This window comes from Acinonyx jubatus, chromosome C2, assembly GCF_027475565.1.
Source record: "Acinonyx jubatus isolate Ajub_Pintada_27869175 chromosome C2, VMU_Ajub_asm_v1.0, whole genome shotgun sequence".
NCBI classification, from domain to species: domain Eukaryota; kingdom Metazoa; phylum Chordata; class Mammalia; order Carnivora; family Felidae; genus Acinonyx; species Acinonyx jubatus.
The window spans coordinates 38259308-38280243 of record NC_069384.1 but is presented as its reverse complement, the minus strand read 5'-3'; the positions used below and the strand labels follow the sequence as shown (position 1 = coordinate 38280243).

At 33.0% G+C, this 20936-nt stretch overlaps 1 protein-coding gene across 3 annotated transcripts in view; it reads right to left on the bottom strand.

Annotated features, from left to right (window-relative positions):
* Positions 1 to 4502: 4502 nt before the first annotated feature.
* CADM2 (cell adhesion molecule 2) overlaps positions 4503 to 20936 on the bottom strand; it is a 337826-nt gene continuing 321392 nt past the window's right edge. For all 3 annotated transcript variants that reach the window (XM_027077568.2, XM_027077570.2, XM_053220697.1), the window contains 2 exons: positions 12249 to 12374; positions 4503 to 11458 (listed from right to left, as the gene is read on the bottom strand). In XM_027077568.2, the coding sequence (XP_026933369.2) occupies positions 11340 to 11458; positions 12249 to 12374 (245 nt within the window). In that variant the 3' untranslated portion in view covers positions 4503 to 11339. The remainder of the gene's footprint in view (positions 11459 to 12248; positions 12375 to 20936) is intronic.

The following is a 20936-nucleotide window of genomic DNA, read 5'->3' as shown; positions in this document are numbered from 1 at the left end:
ACTCGCCCATGAACCAGCCCTGATGGTAAGTATTGCATTATGGCTTCAACTAACCAGTCTTGCCACATAAGATCTAGTCTTGCCTGAGATTCTAAATGTAAGCAGACTCCTAGCTATCAGATTTGGATTTAAGTTGATTCATATTTATACATTTGACAATATGTAACTATGTTTTCAATAAATGGAGTCTATCGCTTTAATTTGTTTGTAATGTTGGGCTTTGACAACCTATGCAATGATCATTTTCACTGGTATTTCAATGGATGTGCCTCCAGAGCTCCAAATCAATTTGTACAATAAATTGGGGAATTGTACTTATTTTCATCATATGTTCCCCAACATCTTTATGCTTCCCTAGAGTATCCAAGGCCTTCCTTAATAGAGAGTTGTTCAGGTCTCACCTCCATGAATTACCATGTTCCCAAACTGCCTCTTTCTCCTCTACACGTCCCATGGGAAAAAATAAATAAATAAATCGCTGGTTAGATTTCTACTCACTGCCAGCAATCTCATTAAATATAATTTACACTATAGTTGTATTTTAATCATTCATTCATGAGAGCAGAGAGAAGCTGTAGCCAGAATCTTACAAATTTTAACAATGGTGACTCTAAGACTCCTGCAATACAGATTATGCTTCTGCCAGATGAACACTGCTGATAATGCTCTATAAACACCGATGGGGCAAGGAGAATCTATGTGCTCCCAAGAGCACACAATTGCACAATAGAGAGGCAAGGGGGTTCAGTAGTTAGATTTATGTTCTAAATCTGACTCTTCCACTAAATTGGTATGTATGTGACCTCCTATGCTTGTTTCCTCTTTATTAAAATGTGATGCTAGTTTTGAAGATTTTTTTTCAAATGATCTGTTGGGTGGGAAAATATTTTCTTTGTCTCTGCAGAAGCAGAGGTATTTTAGAGAGTCACATTGTGCATGAAAAGGAGGAACAGCTCTCTACTCTTCACTAAATACTTCTGTATTCCAAGTGTGCTTGTGGGGTGGGGAGAGCATGTTGGGGATTCTCACATCAACTAAATTTATGACACCAGCCATGTGTCCTACAATTGAACTCAATTCTGACACTACACGCCTGGAGTTAGTGCAAACCCCACGGATTAGGGGCTCATCTCCCAAGACTGGTTCTAACTTCAGATGCCACTTGCCAATGGCGGGGTCCCTAGGTTAGCTACAACTTCTGTACAACTTGATTACAAATCAAGCACAACTCCCCACTCGGTTTCGATTATTTGCTGGAACTGCTCAAAAAACTCAGAAAACTATTTACTTACTAGATTACAAAGATTAAAAATCAGGAACAGCCAGAGGGAAGATTCGAGATGGATAAAGGGGAGCAGAGCTTCCATTTCCTCCCCAAACTCTCCACCCTCAGAGCACCTCCGTGTTCACCAAGTAGAAAGCTCTCTGCCACACTTTAGGGATTTTTATGGGGCTTTATTACACAAGCATGGTTAAGTCATCGGTCCCTGGTGATTAACCCTACCCTCAGCACCTCTCCTCTCCAAGAGGTCAGGTGTTGGGGCTAGAAATTCTAACCCTCTGATCACCTGGATGGTTCCCCTGGTGACCAGCCGCCATCCTGAGGCTGTCCAGAAGCCCTCAGCGACCAGTCATCTGATAAGAAAAAGAAATGTATCACTTCCGGAGATTCCAAGGGTTTTAGGCACTTATGTCAGGAAAGGGCAAAGGGAGCCATATTGCAATATCTTAGCACCAAGTGAGAAGCATTTCAGCAGCTGGGAATGTGATGTTTGGTGTAAAGTTATTGCAGATTCTTAAGCTAGAGTTCATGGTTACACTTGAAGTGGGCCCCAATTTCTGAGCAAAGTATTTGTGTGTATGTCCAATTTGACATGACTCCACCAGATTAGCAGGAAAATCTATAAGCAAAATCTGACAAAAAATAATGCCTTCTATGATACCTACAAACCAAAGAAGGGACTTTAGTGTTACATGAGGTAATATAAGTGTGAATTAGTGCCGGAAAATATAGCCTGAAGCATGGGAATTTATTTTATAGCAAGGGGTGTAAAGTTGATAGTTTTTCATGGAAACAAATACAATTTTAAAGTTATTTGCAAAGCAAATGAATATATAAATGTCAGATTATGTGGTTAGAGTGGGAGTCCTTAGGGTCCAAAATCCTTCTGCCTGGGACTAAGAGTTTGTGGGAGCACTGAACCTTTGAGATCCCATTTTGTAAAGTTTCTCTGATCTCTGGCAGAAGGGTATTAGGACATGTTCCCATTTGATAAAATTGCCAAATAGACACACTTTAGAAATTTTCTAATTCCCTTTTAATCATTTTCTCTCCCAACACATTGAAAAATTTCTACTTCCTGATATTCTCTTAATTTGTGAGTAAAGAAGACATATATTTCTGACACCAATTTTAATAGTTATATGTTTTCAAATCTTAAAGTGATGGTCATATTGTTGTTTTCCAGCAATAATTCATTAGTTTAAAAGGCCCACTCTACCTCCAATCTATGTGAAAATATATTCTTTAAATTTGCCACATGATTATATTATACGCACCCTACATCTGTGTAAGGACTTCATTTAGTAACAAAAAAGTGAATTAGAGTTTTGGTAGTATGTGAAGGACATGTGTTTTTAGAACTTTTAATAATAATGTACAGACTCTGGCCATTGTTATATTAATTTCCTAAATTTTCTACATAATAAAGTATTAACTCAATAATCAGATCTATTTTTTAAAGAGTCAACATTAAACATCTTCAGAGAGAGCTAATCTATCAAATTTAAGACCACGAACACTGGTTGAAAGACATGCTATTTATTTGCTTGTTTTTTTAGTTTGATTGAATCATGAGACTTCTATATTTTTAAATTCTACTTCTTATACTACTTCTTCTTATTATTAACAGAATATCCTCACTCCTCTGTCCAATATAGGAATGACAAAAATACAGAAAATGGTCATTACTTGGAACGATAATTTAGTAAAGTTTTGAAGGTCTGGGCATAAAAAGCTATATTCATGTTCTTAGTGTACTTCATGAATTTGACTGACTTGTTATGTAGTAGGTGTTCAATAGTTATGTTTTCAATAAATAACATGCAATGTAGAGTAGCACAAGGTGGCATTTAAAATGCAACCAGGAAACTGCTTTTTTCCTTTAATCTCGTCTCTATTTTTTATTTGTTGGATTTCAAAACATTAAAAAAAATCCTTAAATTGCACAAAACAAATATGGTTTGAAAAAAATTAAACTATGTATTTCCTAGAACTTCTTGTTTTAAAAAAGTGTGCACTTATTTTTAGCATCATTTCAGGATTGTCATATAATGAGGATCTCTCTCATGGGCTAAAGCCACTATGCAATAATTAAGAACACCTAAACTTAACTCTATCCTTTAGTGAATTATATGAAGTAGAATTTCCAGTGAGGCTCCTTGGTTAAACAAAAAATATTTTAACGGAAACAATTGCCAATATGAAAACAGAGTTGATTTTAATCTAGGTAATACGTATGTCGTATGTGTATATGTCTGTGCAGCCATATAAAATGGGCATTTTGGATAGCAGGAAAAAAACAACGATTGTGTCAAAGAATGTGACTATATCAAATGCCATCATTTGCTTTCAGATGTGTTGAATTCTATCTTTGATGCAGAATCAACTTTGTTAAATTGTATTGCAGGGCTGCTTTTGCTAGGAAAAAATGAATTAAAGTAAATAAAATGTTATTTAATAAAATAAACCAGATACAAAATCTTGCCTTGTATTTACAGATAAATTTTAATGGAATATTTCATGGTCTAACACAAATATCAGACCCAATGACACTAATTCTTGTACAGCCTTTGGCTTACCCTGTATAACAAAATCTGTTAAAGTAGACTATAAAATACCTTATGGTAAGTGAACTTCCAAAGACACAAAGAAAATCTCCCATAAATTTAAAAGCTTATCTCAAATTCTTATTGGCATAAGCTTAGGATGGATATATTAATTGTATTATCTTAGGTAGTTGAAATATATAATACTGGTTAGAGTGTGAAAATTAAAAAAAAATAGGTTTAGGTATTTTTGCTTCTGTTCCTAGTCAACATTAGTAAACACACATAAGTGAATGTAATATTACCTTTACAGATTATTAAAATTTTGGCAATCTCAAACAGATTTCCCTAAGTCAGCAACATTTTTTTTTTACCCTTAGTGACCATATTACAAGGTTCATATTCTCCAAGGAGTAACGATTAAATGTTGTACAAATAACATTTATTCTACTACTGCTTAATTTTTAAAAATTCCACTTAGAAGTTTACAAGGAAAATAGGCATCACTAGAAAATCTAAAATGAATGGATAATGTGGTCAGTTGAAAAAGATATGTAAAATAATGTTTGGTTTGTAACATCTTTTATAACCTGTCAGTGGGAAAAAAGAAAGTTCCATCTTTCAATGTCTGCTTTCAGACCTAAGAAAATGAACTAAATGAATAGACAATTCAGTAGTGTCCAACAGATAACTAAAATTCAAATTTTATTTTTCCATATGTATCAGACATTTTTTTTTCTGACAAGACTTTACTGAAAGATGAAGTGCAAATGGGAACCCTGTAAGAATGTTTATAAGAGTTGTACATGACATATTTTAAGCGCCACTAAGTACACATTGAATACTTTGTAAGTATATAGGCATATCAACATGCAAGTGTCATGTACCTAATATTACAATATGCATTTTGTTTTTTGATGATGTTTATGATAACAGTAGATTCAATAATTGTGTTTTTCTATCTTCTGTGCAATATGTTTATTTTGGCGAATCTTCTTTACAGCACAGAATTTATTTTTATGTTGTCATAAATATACCCTTCCAAAAGTTATGAATTTCATGTCATATAAATAGAACATTTTATTTTTGAAGCTACATTACTGGGAACACCTGCATTTCTGGATACCATTTTCAGAGATAAGTCTTTAAATTTTTTTTAACATGGCAGACTTGTTCCAATGTTGATTAGGTTGAAATATTTATGATAAAAATGGAGCTTTCTTGAGGGAATATTTTTTTGGTTGAATGAAAAGCTAAACAACCAATTCACAAATACTGATGTGAACTGAATATGAAGAAAATAGGTCAGTAATCCCAAACTCTTGGGTTACTACTTAACTGCATCATTGAATCTACAATAAGTACAGCAGGTACAGTTAAATAAATTTGTAAAGAGATTAAAATTTTATACATTTATAAGGAGAAAGTACTAGTTTTGAAAAATCTCTAAATTATTTTTCTATTTATGAGAATCACTCAATACATTAGAAACAGAGAAACGCAAAAAAGATAAAGAGATAACAATTCAGTTTACATTTCATAGTTTGTTCAGTTTGTTTGTTTTTTAACCAACTGGTGACCACTGCTTTCAACCATCAAATATTTTATTGCATATAACTTTCACTATCAGCAAATATAAAGAGAAAAGTGTCTACTAGGAGCATGTACAAGGAAAAGCATCTGAAGAAAGAAAACATTTGAGGTTTAACAGTACTGTGTATAATAGAAGTGTAATGTCGCATTCATACCGCACTTAAAAGTCCGTGTGGGAAATCACCGCTGTTCTGACCCTGGATGTGGGAAAAGTGCTTAAGTGCTGAGCCCTGGGAGGCCATTTTTTTTTCTTTTTTTTGCCCCTGCAATCTTCACATATCTTTTAACTTTTTTTTTCTTTTGAAATATACAGTATGTGTTATAGGGGAAAATAGTGTTTTCTCTTTACATATTTTTCACATGTGGGCCCATTCTCTCCAAAATAACCATACATTTCCTGTAACTAACATATATATATATATATATAAGACACATATATATATATGGAAAAGATGGTAAAGATTCGACCAAATATTATTTGTAACATAACCACATAACATAGAAACATCTTACTTGAAGCATATTTTATAGATTCAACATCATAATTTGAAATATTTTCTTGTGTCTTTTTTTTTCTAAAGAAAAATCTGCTTTTAAATGTAATTTCCTTTTCGAAAATTAAATTACATCATTTGAAAAATTCATATTATGTCTAAGCAGACACAATGAAGTGGGCATTTGTGGCAAGACTTTGCATTCATTGTTCAGGTATTATTTGTTAATAAGGAGGCAATTTTAAATACTTAAATTTTTGTCTTACATAGATAACACTTCTTGGGAAAATAAATCATTTACATAATTTTTACTTAAAAGCACAGCATTAATTTATGAGAAATTGTTGCATTTTAAATATTAAATGAAGTGTCAGATTGGATTCCAAAGTGTTGCCATTTAAATTATTCTTTAAAAATCAACACAATTATATTACATTGAAATATCAGTAGGCATGAGAAGAAATATCCTTATAAAATTAGCATATTTTGCCTATAGGAAAAGTTAATGATAGAAAAGGAAAACCAATGCAGATCCATACACCACTGAATACACTAAAAGAAATTGGCTTTTGAGATTTCCCAGGGGCTAGGGAGAGGACTGTTATGATAGTCCCAAAGAGTGCTTCCTGGGATATCCTGTAAATCATTATTTCTTCTATATCATAGCCCATGTTAAAAGTGAGAGGTAGAAGGATTATTGTAAGTATGCATGGCAGAGAACTTACCAGCTATATCCAATAACTATTGCATTCAATATTAATAATCTCAATACATAAAAATGCTGATGAGTTTAGAACCCATTCTTACACATTGTCCCCTTTAGCTCTCTTTATAATCTTGCTACTTTCAATCCGTTGCCTTTGGAAGGGTATAAGTGCAAAGGGTATGTCTGGGACACAATAGGGAGAGAAAGGGGGAAAAAATAAAATAAATAGAACAAAGGTCTAAAAAATTTCCCATTAAGATATAGTGACTCTAACTACTGACTAAGGGTAACCTGTGTTCTTTGACTGAATAAATCTGTACTTATAATAAAAGTACCATAACCTATTAAAATATACACACATTTCAAAGAAAGTTTAAGAATTCCAAATTCAATTAGATATCAAGCAAAGTTTGAAACTCAGGTTATTTCTTTCTCTCCAGTTGTGCTAAAAAGTAGGCCAAATAATTTTATTGTGTCACATTAATGATTAAGAAAAACTTAAAGTGTTGTTGTTGAATCAACTGCATTTTTAATTAATGCTTTAGTGCGTGGGAGGTGAAGATTAGCAACTCTTGGATGGTGTTAAAGAATTCTTTAAAATCCCTTTGCATGAAGTATCCAGCAATAGAATTTCAGATATTGCACTGAGTATATTTCAATATTGCCAGTGTATATTTCAAAACAAATTCTATTATCTACACTAAGATTTCCTCTTTCCCAATATTCAAAATGCATATTATAATTACATGGGTTTCCAACATCCATACACAGCAAGTACAAGATACTTACATGTACGTACACTGTAGTTACCTATATTTTGCATAGTTTTTAGTGTGTACTTTGTGCCACTTAATAAAAAGCATTACGCAGTAATTCTCGTTAGATGTTTCACTTATTTCAGCTGTGGTTGCCAGCTCTTTTTGTTTGTTTTATTTCGTATATTCATCACAGATTACCATTCGCAAAGGGGGATAATATTGGGCACTTTTAGTGGGCTCTACGTAATTAGCAATATGAAAGGGAAGTTGCAGTAAGATACGAGGTTTTGCATTTTCTCCACAATTAAAACATGTAACATGAAGTTCATTTTATCATTCATCAAATTATCCTTATGTCCAAAGGAAAAGAAAAAGTACTTTCAATGTTCCCCTTGGTAACACTTTGCAATAAGTGGCACTAAATTACACGATAACTGGTATGTCACATGGAAGAACCATCACCGTCAAACAGCTGCTGTACATGTGCCTATATGGACTCTCAATGCTGTTACAATCATGAGTACATAATTACAAGTGAGCCTGTCCTTTTAATTTGAGATATTTATATTTTTACAAAGAAATGAAAATAAATGAGGTGTTAGCTTCTTTGCCATATTTAGGAAAGTTAGTTTTCTTTCTCTATTTTAATTGTGGGATTTCAATGCAATATTAATCATCTTGAATCAATATGAGATCATCCAGTTTCTAGATTAAACTCCAAAATCAGGTTCCTTAAACTGCTTCTTGGATTCTCTGGTAAAAGAAAACAAGTTGAAATTTCTCTCTCTCTATCTTTCTTTCTCTTTCTCTCTTACACGCACACACACACACACACACACACACACACTCACACATATCAATACTCTGCGCATGTGCTCTATCTTTGCTCTTGTACTCACAAACGTTCCTTTTTCTTCCTAATTTTAATAATCATTCTATCTAGGACACTCAAGAATGGAAGAAAAAAAGAATGCTGTTTACACTTCTTTGATGGAGAACGATCAATTTACACTGTAAACAGTACACTGGCAGAGAATAGCTACTTTTGGTAAAGAATAATACTCCATATTCTACTAGGGGTGTGTGTGTGTTCACACTCCTTCAGTTGAGTTCTGTAGCTTCTGTGCTCAATAAGCAGAGACAGAATTTGGCTGTCTGTGCATCCGCATGTGCACATTTCAGACATTGCAATTGACATGGTTCTATTTTGAAATGCTATTTTGTTTTTTTTTTCCTGATTTTGGCAGAAATGGGCAGAATTTTTACAATTTATGTCCTTGTTTAGTGGAAATAAAATACATTTTACAGATAGGAAAATATGATTCTATTGCTATATTTTTCAGTAACTAAAAATGATACCTAATTCAAATCGAACTATCTTAACTGGCAAAACATTTTATTAGAGCCCTCAAATCATAATATATTAGTTTCTTTTAAAGAGTTCTAATGAGCTTTTATATTACTCTAATGGGTTAAAAGAGTCAAAAATTTTGAAATACAACCAATTTTTGATTTCTAATTTTACAGTGCTATAAATAATGATTGAGTTATTTAGGCAACAATTTAGCAGTTGGAGCCAAGTAGAATATAGACAAAATGAAGAGGGATGTAAATACAGCATCAATGAAGAGTAGCAATTTTGTAAGTGCATCCTGAAATTAAGCTTTAAATAGTCATTGATGATGCAGTTTATACAACTTACTTCTGTAATAAGAACCTTTCCATTTTGTACTAACAGGATGAATTTTGTTTTGTGGAGTCTTTCTAAAGATTATGCATTGAAAGATATGAACAGTTTATAAACCTATTCTAGTTTCAATGTGTCTAGTAGCACCTACCTGATTCTCTCAAACTACCATACTATATTAACATATTATTGCATTTTTCCACAGATGGTATGGAGTGAACTGTAAAAACAAGCATGCAATCACATCAATGCAGACTTATTTCCTTAAAATGTCATACTGTATATGATTTATTATGTTAACACTCAACCACATCATATTATTTATGTTCTGTATATTCTGAAAAAGTGCTGCTTGACTGACATCGTCCTTTTTGTTTTGTAAGAAATCAACAAGATAAATGCTTCAACAATAAAAAAAAACAATTTAAAAATTCTAACGTTGTCTTTAAAAGTTTATACTTTTCTGATAAATAAGATACAGCACCCTTGTCTTCCATTTGATATTAATACATGATGTCATACTCAACCATTCTCATTTCCCAAAAATAAATTCCAAGATATTATTTTTAAAACCATAGGCCATCATGCTTTCAGACATCACAAGTATAGCTACCGTATTGTCCTATTTGTTTTCTTCTTAAAGGTGCAATGCTTCTGAATGGGAAAATAATTTTTTATCTAACTGGATTTTTAATTTTTAGCATATAATAAATTTAATGAGAACTAATCTAGCAATATTGTATTTTACTAGAAGAAATAATATGACTTTAGATTGACTCTGTATCATATGTAAGAATACAGCATTTCTTAATGGTTAAATACACCAAAATTGCAGAAATAATCCAGAGAAAGAGACTTTCACCTTGGAGTTAAAAGCATGGCAGAAATTCTCCATCACTCACTGTTTCATAAGTTTGTACCTCACAAAATGCATAGACAGGAATTTAATAAAGAATTAGTTCATTTATACAGAAAACATACCTTAAACACTTCTTTTTGGCAAACCAACATAGGTAAGCAGCTCTGGAACTGCCAAATTATTATTATTTTTTTTTAATTTTTAGCAAACTAAGAGTTTACTTTTAGGTTATTATTCAACTGTGGTTGTAATTGAAAACCTGAGGCTGTGCACTGGTTGTTAGCTTAAAATTACCTTTCCTTATAACATTGTGCTTCCATTGTATAACAAATAAAAATTAACAAGAACTAGAAAAATTTGTTGTTGAACAGTGCTAGGACATACAGACAAAAATACTAATACATGTTATCTACTTATAATATTGGTTTAAGTAATATCTAAAGGGATATAATGGACATTAGAAAATGCTTACTTATGACTGAATTACCTACAGCCAAAAAAGTTAAATATGTATCAAATAATGTTTAATTGGATTTATTATATGCACTATATACAGATACTAAATGTTTCAAAATTGTGCCCTATGGATACTTCAGTTTTGTTTAGGCAGGTGAGTTCTTATGGAGCAAATAAATTACAGAATCAAATTAGAGAAATGAATGAAATCTTTGTGATTCCCAAAGCAGTAACATGTTTGTAAAAACTTACTGGTAAATGAAGCTAAAATAACCTAATGGTGGAATCTATATAATTATATATAAGATGTCATGGCATGATTGCAATTCATACACATGGCTCCTGTATCAAATACTATATTTTTAAATAGCAAATTGATACAGCTTTACTAGTATAATCTCAAACATTCCAGAATCTATTCTACAGTGTGTTTTCTAGGGCATATGTTTCCAAACATGTCTTTGAAGGTGGACATGTGGAAAACACCGTAAACCTCTAATCTCTGATTAAACTTAAACATGTTAGGTCTTTACCTAATCCTACTACTCGTGAAAGCTGTCCAGTGGCAAACTGACAAAATTTATGATTTAACGGGGGAAAAGATGAGGGGGGGAAAAAAACACTTTGCATACTTTTTTTCAATGTATAAAAACAACTCAATACCATGATCCAAGGAGATGATTAACATTGTTAAGGCTGTATATTCAAGCACTGTATGTTAAGAGAGCAATGGTGTGGAATTTAGGCAGTAAGAAATGTCCTGCATTATGGATGGTACAGTAATTAAAGAATGATGCTTTCGACAGCTGATTGTTGGTATACACTGGCCACTGCTAGCAGTACGGTATGGAAGTTAATAAAGGTAGCAGAAGATGGTAGAAATGAATTCTGAAAGATGATAGCCAGTTTTCTCCAGCAGCCAGCCTGGTAAGGAAAACTCATAATCTTGGCCTGCATTTTAAATGAAATACTCTTTTTTCTCTTCAGCATTGACTTGGCTGCCTTCAGCATTGATAATGGCTGTGTCAGCATCTGGTGCATCTTCGGCTCCTTTAGCTTCATTTGTTAAATATGTTCCTGTGGGTATTGAGAGAAAAAAATATATATATATATATTTGTTAGTTCTGTGAGACTGGTAAAATAGCCAGCGTTAGCACTGCATTTGCTGAGGAAGGAACTTATGCCCGATTTCTTATATGTGAGAACACATTCTGAGACATAAGAAACCATACATTTCACTCTTCTAATGTCGCACACTATCAGTTTTCAGGTATATGTTATAGATGAAGCAGTGGCCAGGTTAACTGGGCGCAACTGCCTAACTGGAATGGGTAATGAGTAGTTTGATTTCTTTAATGATGGATACAGACCATGTGATCCATGCAGCTGTAGCAATCAGGGCCCTTTGTGAAGATGTTGATAATGATCACATCAAACATGTCATCTTTCATTTTGAAAACTCCACTTAAAAGTAGATTATGTCAATAGTTGGCTACCTAGCTCACTGCAAAAAAATCACACATTTTCCTCACTGATATGGCCATATGTGTGTCTATAAACCTACAGACAAAAACGTTGGCTGAACACTTAACATTATAGTTGAATGTCAATCCTAGAGATAAATACAAACTTGTTATTTTTTTCCCTGAGCCAGTGGCTCACTCTGTAACCTTTGGCCATTGGCTAAACATTATTTTGCTAAACCAATCCAACTTTCATTAAAATAATCAAGAATTCCCTGAAATAATTTCATATTTAGATCTCTCTGTCACGTATATGCATACACTCATTTAATAGTTCACGATTAAGCAAGTCTTTAGAATATATTTTTGCCAAAGTTAAGAATACTTTGTTAAATATTACCTACCTTTATGTCTTGCCAGATATCGACCAAGCAGAAATATAGAGCACAGCGTAACAAATACAACTACAGCCACTATTCCTCCTATAAGAGCATGATCAGGGCCAGTCTGGCCAGCCAGAGCATTGGGATCTAGAAAAGAGAGTAAAATATCACACAACTGATGTGTTATTTAAGTATAGAGGGCATATCTGCATTACAATGAGTTATTCTGAAAATTAGCACATTTCTACTGAAGTAAAATTTCATTAATGTGTATTAAACCAACCATCCAGTCAACAAATATTCATTTGTACAACATACCTGGGAATGTAACATTTGCCATATCAGTTACTGTTGCCATTGAGTTTACATTTTAAGACTGGATAAACAAACACATGTATACAATGTTCCATGGTTTTATGCCTTTCATTCCTCTTCTCTTTCTGAAAATATGGGCGACTCTGTATATCCGTGTGTATGTGTGTATTTTTTTAGTGTGATGAACACCACTATATCATTTAAGAAATAAAATTATGTCATAGGAAAGGCTGGGACTGAGATGATAACCCAGGATTTATTATCATATAAATATTATTTAAAGCTATGGCAATTGATGAACTCCCCAAGGTAGTAAGTCTAAAAAGAGACAAGAGGTGTGACAACTGAACTGAGGAACTCCCATATCTAAAGTCTAGGAAGAGAAAGTGCTTCCAGTAGAGCCAACTGAGCAGGAGAGAACAGTGAGTTAGGAAAATATCCTGCAGAGCACATTGTAGTTGATCAAAGGAAAGAACATATTTCAAGGAGAGGACGGTGTTACAATTTGTGCTTAATGTGATTGACAGAAGGAGGAAAATGAATACTCAATGTAGAGGATTAAGTGCCTATTTGACTTGTAGCTTTAGAGAAAGTAGCTAGAGAGGTACTGATTAATAATATACTTTCACATTTGGCCTTTAGTAAAATATTACAGGAAAGACACGAACCCAGCAAAGGATAGCCAGCTTTCAAGCAGAAATGAAACGAGGAAAAGAAAGCCCAGACAACTGGGAACTCCAAAGTTTGGAAAATCAACTCTTTATAGAAGCCACATAATAAGGGATTAAAACTGAAAGAAGCTTTGAGCAACAAAACCCACTAAGGCTGAACCCTACCACAAAGGTCGGATTCAGTGTACTGCCTCCCCTCCCAAGCCCACATTGCAAGTATCCTCATGCTAATTATTTTTGGTCTAAAGGACAGAGAAAGCAAAGAAAAAAATTAGGATTTACAATTATGTCTTCAAAAGATCTTAAACTGTGATTATAAACACATGAATATGACATTTTAGGAGTCTACTGTGTTTTTCATGAAACTATTGCATGAAAGTAGCATTGTCTACATAGACAAAAAAAAAGTCTATTTAAAACTTCAAACAACCTCAGGACCCCCAAACTTGGTGGAGGCAAGAAGTGGACTATAAAAGCTATGTAGTCTCCCTGAAGAGCATACTTCAGATGTGCCCATGGAATATAACTTACAGATTGAATTCTCCCATAGGGCAGCATTGGGGGAAACAAAAAAGAATGTACAAAGGAGAATTCAGTTTCTTCAAGGAAGTACAACTACTGCCAAGGCAGAGGGATCTTTGATTGCCAGTCTGGGATGTTTTCATAATTGCTATAGATAAGTGACTACTCAGTGTTTCTCATTCTCTATTTCCAAATGAGAGCATTTATATTAAGAAGCACTTCCTCTTGGCTGTGTGCTATCATTGTATTTTGTGTATGGGTAGAGAGGAGCATTAATAATTAGTAATTTGTCCTTTGACAAATACATCCAGATATCATGAATAAGACTGTGAATATCTGAAGAGCTTAGTCTTCGAATTGGATACCTTGGCTTGATGGGATGTTAGGTTGTGTCTTTAGACAGGGTATGGAAGTGGTTTGTGTGAGGGAAAAGAAGTGAAAAAATATTTGGTAATCAGAAGGATATACTGGGGAAGAGATTTCTAGCTAATAACAAACATGTTTCCTTTTCTTTCAGTGCACATAGGAAAACATTTTCTGGCTTCACTTCAGTTGAATGTAATCATGTGATCTGTGTTCTGGACAATTGAATGAAGATCCAGCCAATAAAAACGTCCCATGTGTTAACTTCCAAGGTGATCTCAGGAGATACAAACTGAAACTGAGAGAAGCTACAAGAGTAAGTAAGGCTATAGATCACTCAGTCTCCACCTGGAAGAAAATTGCCCAGCTAAGAACATATGCCTTGAAAATTGTCCAACTAAGAATACATGTCCAAGGAGGAATAAAAAAGGTTTACTTTAAAAACACTGAGTATTAAAAAGTGAACCTGCCATTGCAGCTGTTGTCAATGTACCTTTCTATTATATATTACTTGTATTTCCCTTAATTTCTGCCATTAGCTGTAAATCTAAAAATTAAAAAACAGGAAGAAAAAGAAACAAAAAATAAGCCTGCCACACCTCCGAATTACCTATTCTTATTCCTTGCTTAGACACTTTAGAATGAGTTCCAAATCCCACTTCTTGCTCAAGTCCCCAAATACACATGGTCGTAAATCATTTCTCTCTCAGAACTGAGCACTCTTTTTGGGAACTGAGAAGTCACTCTTATTCATACATCTCTGTACCTGTCTCATTTCCTGAAGGTAATTCTGAAACATACTATTTCCAGACCAACTGGAATAAACAATATTATTTAAAGACTATTGATAAATATTGCCAAATTATATTGTAGAAAGATTATATAAATTCATCCTCCACCAACAGCATCTGAAGGATTTTCACCTCTATAATACTAACATCAAATATTATAATTAAAAAAATTTGCCAATCTAATATTGATAAATGTTAAATATTTGGTATTTACAAGTTACCATAAATGTGTCTTACTACTTTTGTCCATATGAATTCATTAATTTTGAAATGGTGTTAATGAAATTTGATTATTTTTTTCATTCAGATTTTCTGTTGCAACATCTCTTTCCATAGAAAGTTGGACATTTTTAACAATTTTTTGTTTATTCTTCATTTGTGGTCTTTTCAGTTGATAGATAAGTCTTATAATTTTATGTAATCAAGCCTATCAAACTTTTGTGTTATGATGTCTGACTTGTGGGTCATGATTTGAAATGCTTTTGCCATGATATACACATATAAATTTATGCAGTCATCTAACATTTTTATTGTCATATTTTAATCTATCTAAAATATATTTTGGTCTATGGTTTGAAGCTAAAGTATAAAAGAGAACTTTAATTCTTATTTGACAATAAGAATTTTAATGTCCCCCACACTACTTCTTTCATCATAGATGTTATCATCTACCATAAAGTAAATATATACATACATTACGGTTTGGAATAGTCTAATCTATTATATGTGAGGAATATATACACAATCCTACACCAAGATTGTAGGGTTTTTTTTTTAATTGTAGACAATTATAATATAGATTCATTATCTCCAGTTCCTGTGTAAGTTCTTATTCTGACTAAAACTGAAGAATTAACTTTGTTCAATAAAACAGAATAGTCTTTAAATAATCTTGAGGTTATATTTTCAATTTTGTTTCTCAGAATAAAGGCATTCAAAAATTTTGAAAACCTACATTGTGTTCCTTTAGGTCAATGTGGAGGAATGAACAGGAATGAAAAAATGGTCTACAGCAAAATGGAATCTTTTCTTCTTCAGATTTGCTGGAGTTTTCAGGGGAATCCGAGTACTGGAAATGAAGAGAGTGATGACTAAGATAACCCAACTCCTTTCCCTGAGTGCCACTAGCCTGGGCTCTCTTACAGCCACCTGTCTTCTCCTTCCTCTCCCCAAGAGCAGTAAGTACCAGTCCACAGAGTCCCAGCTCCAAGGTGGGCTTTCCAGTTCACTTTCCAATCCCAGGGTACACTTTCTGAGGTTTGGAGACCACATTTGGAAAAGTCAGTTTTCAGTTTGCTGAAAATCTCAATTTATTGGGTAACTAGTACTATAGTTTTAAAAATCATTTTAATGCACTGGAGAAGTCTTAGATCAGGTGTAGAATAATTTTGCAAGAAACAAAAACATAACAGATTCTTTATTGGAATTATAATAATTTATAGATGTTCTTTTATGTTATGCATTTTCATAATCATAGTATTATTCTTCAGTTATTCAAACCTTTATTATCTTCTAGTAGGTTGCATAGTTTTCTGCTATTGGACTTGTATATTTATATGTTATTTCCCATTTTTAAACAATATTTTAATATTTTGAAACATTTCAACATTGTTTAAAAATATTTGTAAATGTTACCACTTTTTCATTACACTTTATGCTTTTTTTGTTTCATTTTCAGTTTTTTCTTTTGTACTTTATTTTCTAAAGGATTATGTAAAGTATTTTTCAAGATTATATTTATCATTTTTATTTCCTGACCATGAAACTTACTCAATTTTCCTACTAGTTTCTCTCATTCCTCTCCTACTGTCTTAGCAATAAAAAAAATGAAGTACAGCCTTCTGAAGTTTCCTTACAGATAGCTGAGTCTTCATCATTATTCAGATAAATACATCATATATCTTTAAGACCATTATTCATTCTCAAGTGTTAGTCTATGATTTGTTGGAGTTAGTCTATTAAAACTGGAGTGAGTAAATCCCAACAGATTTAGCAATATATTAGCAGTCTCTTTAGCTAATAATGCACAAAACACAAAGAATATCATAGAATTAAAATTTTCTGAACTGTTAACATCTTTCAATTAAGGTTATTGGACACTTAACAAAGCATTCCAAAGAGAAAATTATGTCAAATAATAATAATTCTTTTAGGAAAGTCAGAGGAATAATAACCAGATACTTTTTCTGAATAGCTCCTCAACTATTAAAATAATTGAAATTGACAAAAAAAATAATATTTAGGTTAGTAATTTCTGATATTTAGAAAAGTAGAAAGTAACCTTAAAGTACAGGGTTTTTGTAAATTAATTTATTGATTTGTTTATTTTTAATTTTTTTAATGTTTATTTATTTTTGAGAGAGAGCAAGCATGCGCCGGAGCGAGCACCCGCGTGCAAGTGGGGGAAGGGCAGAGAGACAGGGAGACACAGAATCCGAAACAGGCTCCAGGCTCTGAGCTGTCAGCACAGAGCCCAGCATGGGGCTTGAACCCACCAACTGAGCTGAAGCTGGACGCTTAACTGACTGACCCAACGAGGCACCCCTATTTATTTATTTTTGAGAGAGAGAGAGTATAAGCAAGGAAGGGACAGAGAGAGAGAGACGGAGAGAATCGCAAGCAGGCTCTGTTCTCCCACCGCAGCACTCAGGGTAAGGCTTGAACACACAGACTGTGAGTTCATGACCGAGCTGAAACCAAGAATCAGACATTTAACTGACTGAGCTACCCAGGTGCCCCAAGTACTTTTATTTAACATCTTAACATGGAGAATCCTAAAGTGTATAATTCTCTCTCTGAAATCATTACTGGGGTTTCTATCAACAAAGAACTAGTCAGCCATGTGTTTCCCCTTAAAATGAGAATATAAGCTTCAAAGTATTTGACTCTCTAGGATCACGGCTTGCATAAATTATAAATGACAAATATTTTTTAATTTATGTGTTAGAATTATTTTAATAAAAAATAATTTTATCAAGTTATAATTTATGATTTCCAGTTTGAACAAAATGGTAGGTAGGAAGTGAAATTAAGATCATTTTATGTAAATATTTTTAAATTAGTTTTTAAGACTTTTTTTAAAAGAAAATGGTTTTCATTATATATTAAAATAAATGTTTTCAAAGCCAAATATGGATTAACAATAGTAATATTGTAAATGTTAATATTCTAAGGATGGGTACTATGATAAGCATGCTGAGACATATCCTCATGAGGTTGATAAGAAATTTTCACTGTTTTCTCACTGAAATCTAATAATTATTATCTACAAAACTATTTATATGTCAAGTTTCAGACTAAAGATTCATTATCAATAGTTCAGTATCATGGAATAGTGAATTGGATAGTAGATGAAAATTGCCAATTAGGCTTGAGGTTAAGGTAAAGAGAAACCTTTGATAAATCTAGGAATAGTAGTCAAGGTCAATATTGAAAAATATGAGTAAGAAAAAGATGGAATGAATAAAAAAAGAATTGGTGAAAGAAACAAATGTCTCTTGTGCAAAAGCCACTGAACATAGTTCCCTACTAACAACCATCAGAGTTGTGGAACGTCAAGAGTTAAATGAATGAAAGACATAAATTTAGACCAAATATGATCAGAATGCATGATAAGAGACACTTCAAAAATTAATCCACTTATATCTCTATACTCTATCCATATTGCAGGATTTTTTAAAAGTGAAAACTCTTAGAGAAATTTCAGTTTAACTATAAAATGGTTCAAAAATATGAAATTAAGCTCAAAAATAAGTGTAAAAATGGGATTATCACCCTTAGAAATAGAAAGAATAGATGATTTTTCAAGTTTAGTATCCCTATTTAGTGATTCGGAATCACAATCAAATGATATTTAGCATTTCTAGTTAAGTCTCTTTGCTGGGAATATACTTATTTACATTTTTAAGACTTTGGAAAGTAAGATATTATTTTTGAGAAACTATTATAGACTGAATTGTGTTTTTTTCCAAAATCCATACGTTGAAGTTCTAATCCCCACTATGGTGGTGTTTGGAGATGGATTGGATGTGAGAAAACTAGGTTTTAATGAGGTCAAGGCCTCAAATGGTGAGACCCTCATGCATGAGATTAGTGCCCTTTTAAGAAAAGATACCAGAGCTAACTCTCTCTCTGTCTCTGTCCCTCTCCCCCTCTCTTTCTTTCCCTTCCATGTGAGGACACAACTTGAATGTAGCTAAGCAAATCAGGAAGAGATCTTTCACCAGAACCTACCACGCTGGCACGTTGATCTTAATCTTCCAGCCTCCACAACTGTGCAAAATAAATTTCTAGTGTTTAAGTCACTCAATCTATGGTATTTTGTTTTGGCAGCCTGAACTGACTAATGTAGAAACTATAGTATGGTCTTTTTCATGTATCATCTCACTTGACTAATGTGAAAATTTAAGGACATGGAAAATAGATTTGGGGGAAGTGTGGATAATCCATACTCATTCCCTGCCAAATTTTTATAGACAGAACAGCCAAGACTGCACCAATCAATTTTTTAGTGAGTTACCTGTAATTGAGTTGCACATTGTATTAGGTGCTGTAGTGTGTTAACATTGCAAACCCCTGCCCTCTATCCACTCACACAGAGGTGTTTCATAGTGGTTAAGATGTAAGGATTGACATCAAGAGTATCAGACAAAATCAATCTAGGAATGAAACTATGTTGTGTTGTGTACATAAATATAAGGGAAACAGTAGAATAGAAGAAAAGTCAGTTGAAGTTTTCAAGTGGAAGAAATTGCTCACAAATTCCCGGATTTACAAATTGTTTATAGCAAACCTTAAACCACTTACTGTTATTTTGACTTTGAACAAGTTTCTTAACCTTTTCATCTTTCAAATGTGAATAATTCTTATTTTCCAGGGCTGTCAAAAATTAAATATGTTACTGTAAATAAAGGGCTTAGAAGAATATCTGACACAGTGTAATGTAAGTACTCTCTAACAGTTATAAGAGGGGGGAGGAAGGTGGAAAATATAAACTGCCATGTAGGAAAAGGTAGGTTTCCTTTTTTAACTTTTAAAAGACTCATTCAGGACTTTGCTCTCAATGGTAATAGTGAAGCACTCTAAGTGTCTGAATATTTGAAAAATGGGGAGGGGATATTAATAGAAGAAAATTTGCATAACATGAGATTGAATAAAATGAAGCTGGTGGGAGTTTGATGGGTGAGGATTAAATGAGAGAATAATTTATTGAGTATTTAATCTATGCCAGGTTCTGTATTATAAATGGCTTATTTTATTCAAAGCATGCAAAGTGTTGACTCAGAAAATCATAGTTATTATTAATGTAAAGATTGATAAACCATGGGACAGCTTGTCTAAGCAAGTTTTTGGAATAGTTTTTGAAAGACTTTAAAAATAATTATGAAAGTCAGTTTTTTTAGGATGTGTCAGATGACTTCTATTTTGAGAACAAGTTTGTTGAGGTAATTTCTAGCATTTTATTTTTTCACACAATTGTATTCTCTTTCCTTCTATCATAAGGAGGAATTCAGTGCCCATCCATGCTAAATGACTTCCTGTTAGTGCTGTTTATTCATCTCGTAAAATGTTCTTCTTTCCCTCTATGTATGTGGCGTCCAAACAACACTGGTTGGTCTCCCCATGTCAATTGACCCTGAATTATTTCATTCAGAAATTGTTTTTCTCTTGAATTAATTCACTTGCTTTAGTCTTATATTCCCTCATAGATGCATGTTTACTTGAAAAATGAGAGTTTCATCTTATACTTGTAATGTAGCTGAAATAGCACTTTTACACTTGCTTTCAGTTCTTAGAAGGTAGCAGATTTAGTGAGTGAATGGATAATATTAAGTTCTTATACTAAAGTCCAGACAGAATTTGGATCTTTAGATACCATTTGCTCTGCTGAGCAGTAAGTCAGTTCATAGTATTAAATTTTTGGTTAAAAAATAATAATACTGTCACTACTTAAATATTTTATAAATTATTGCTAAGTAAAAATGACTCATCCAGATTTGTACTTAACACTTTGGATAATTTGGTTCTAACATTAAATTAGAATTTTT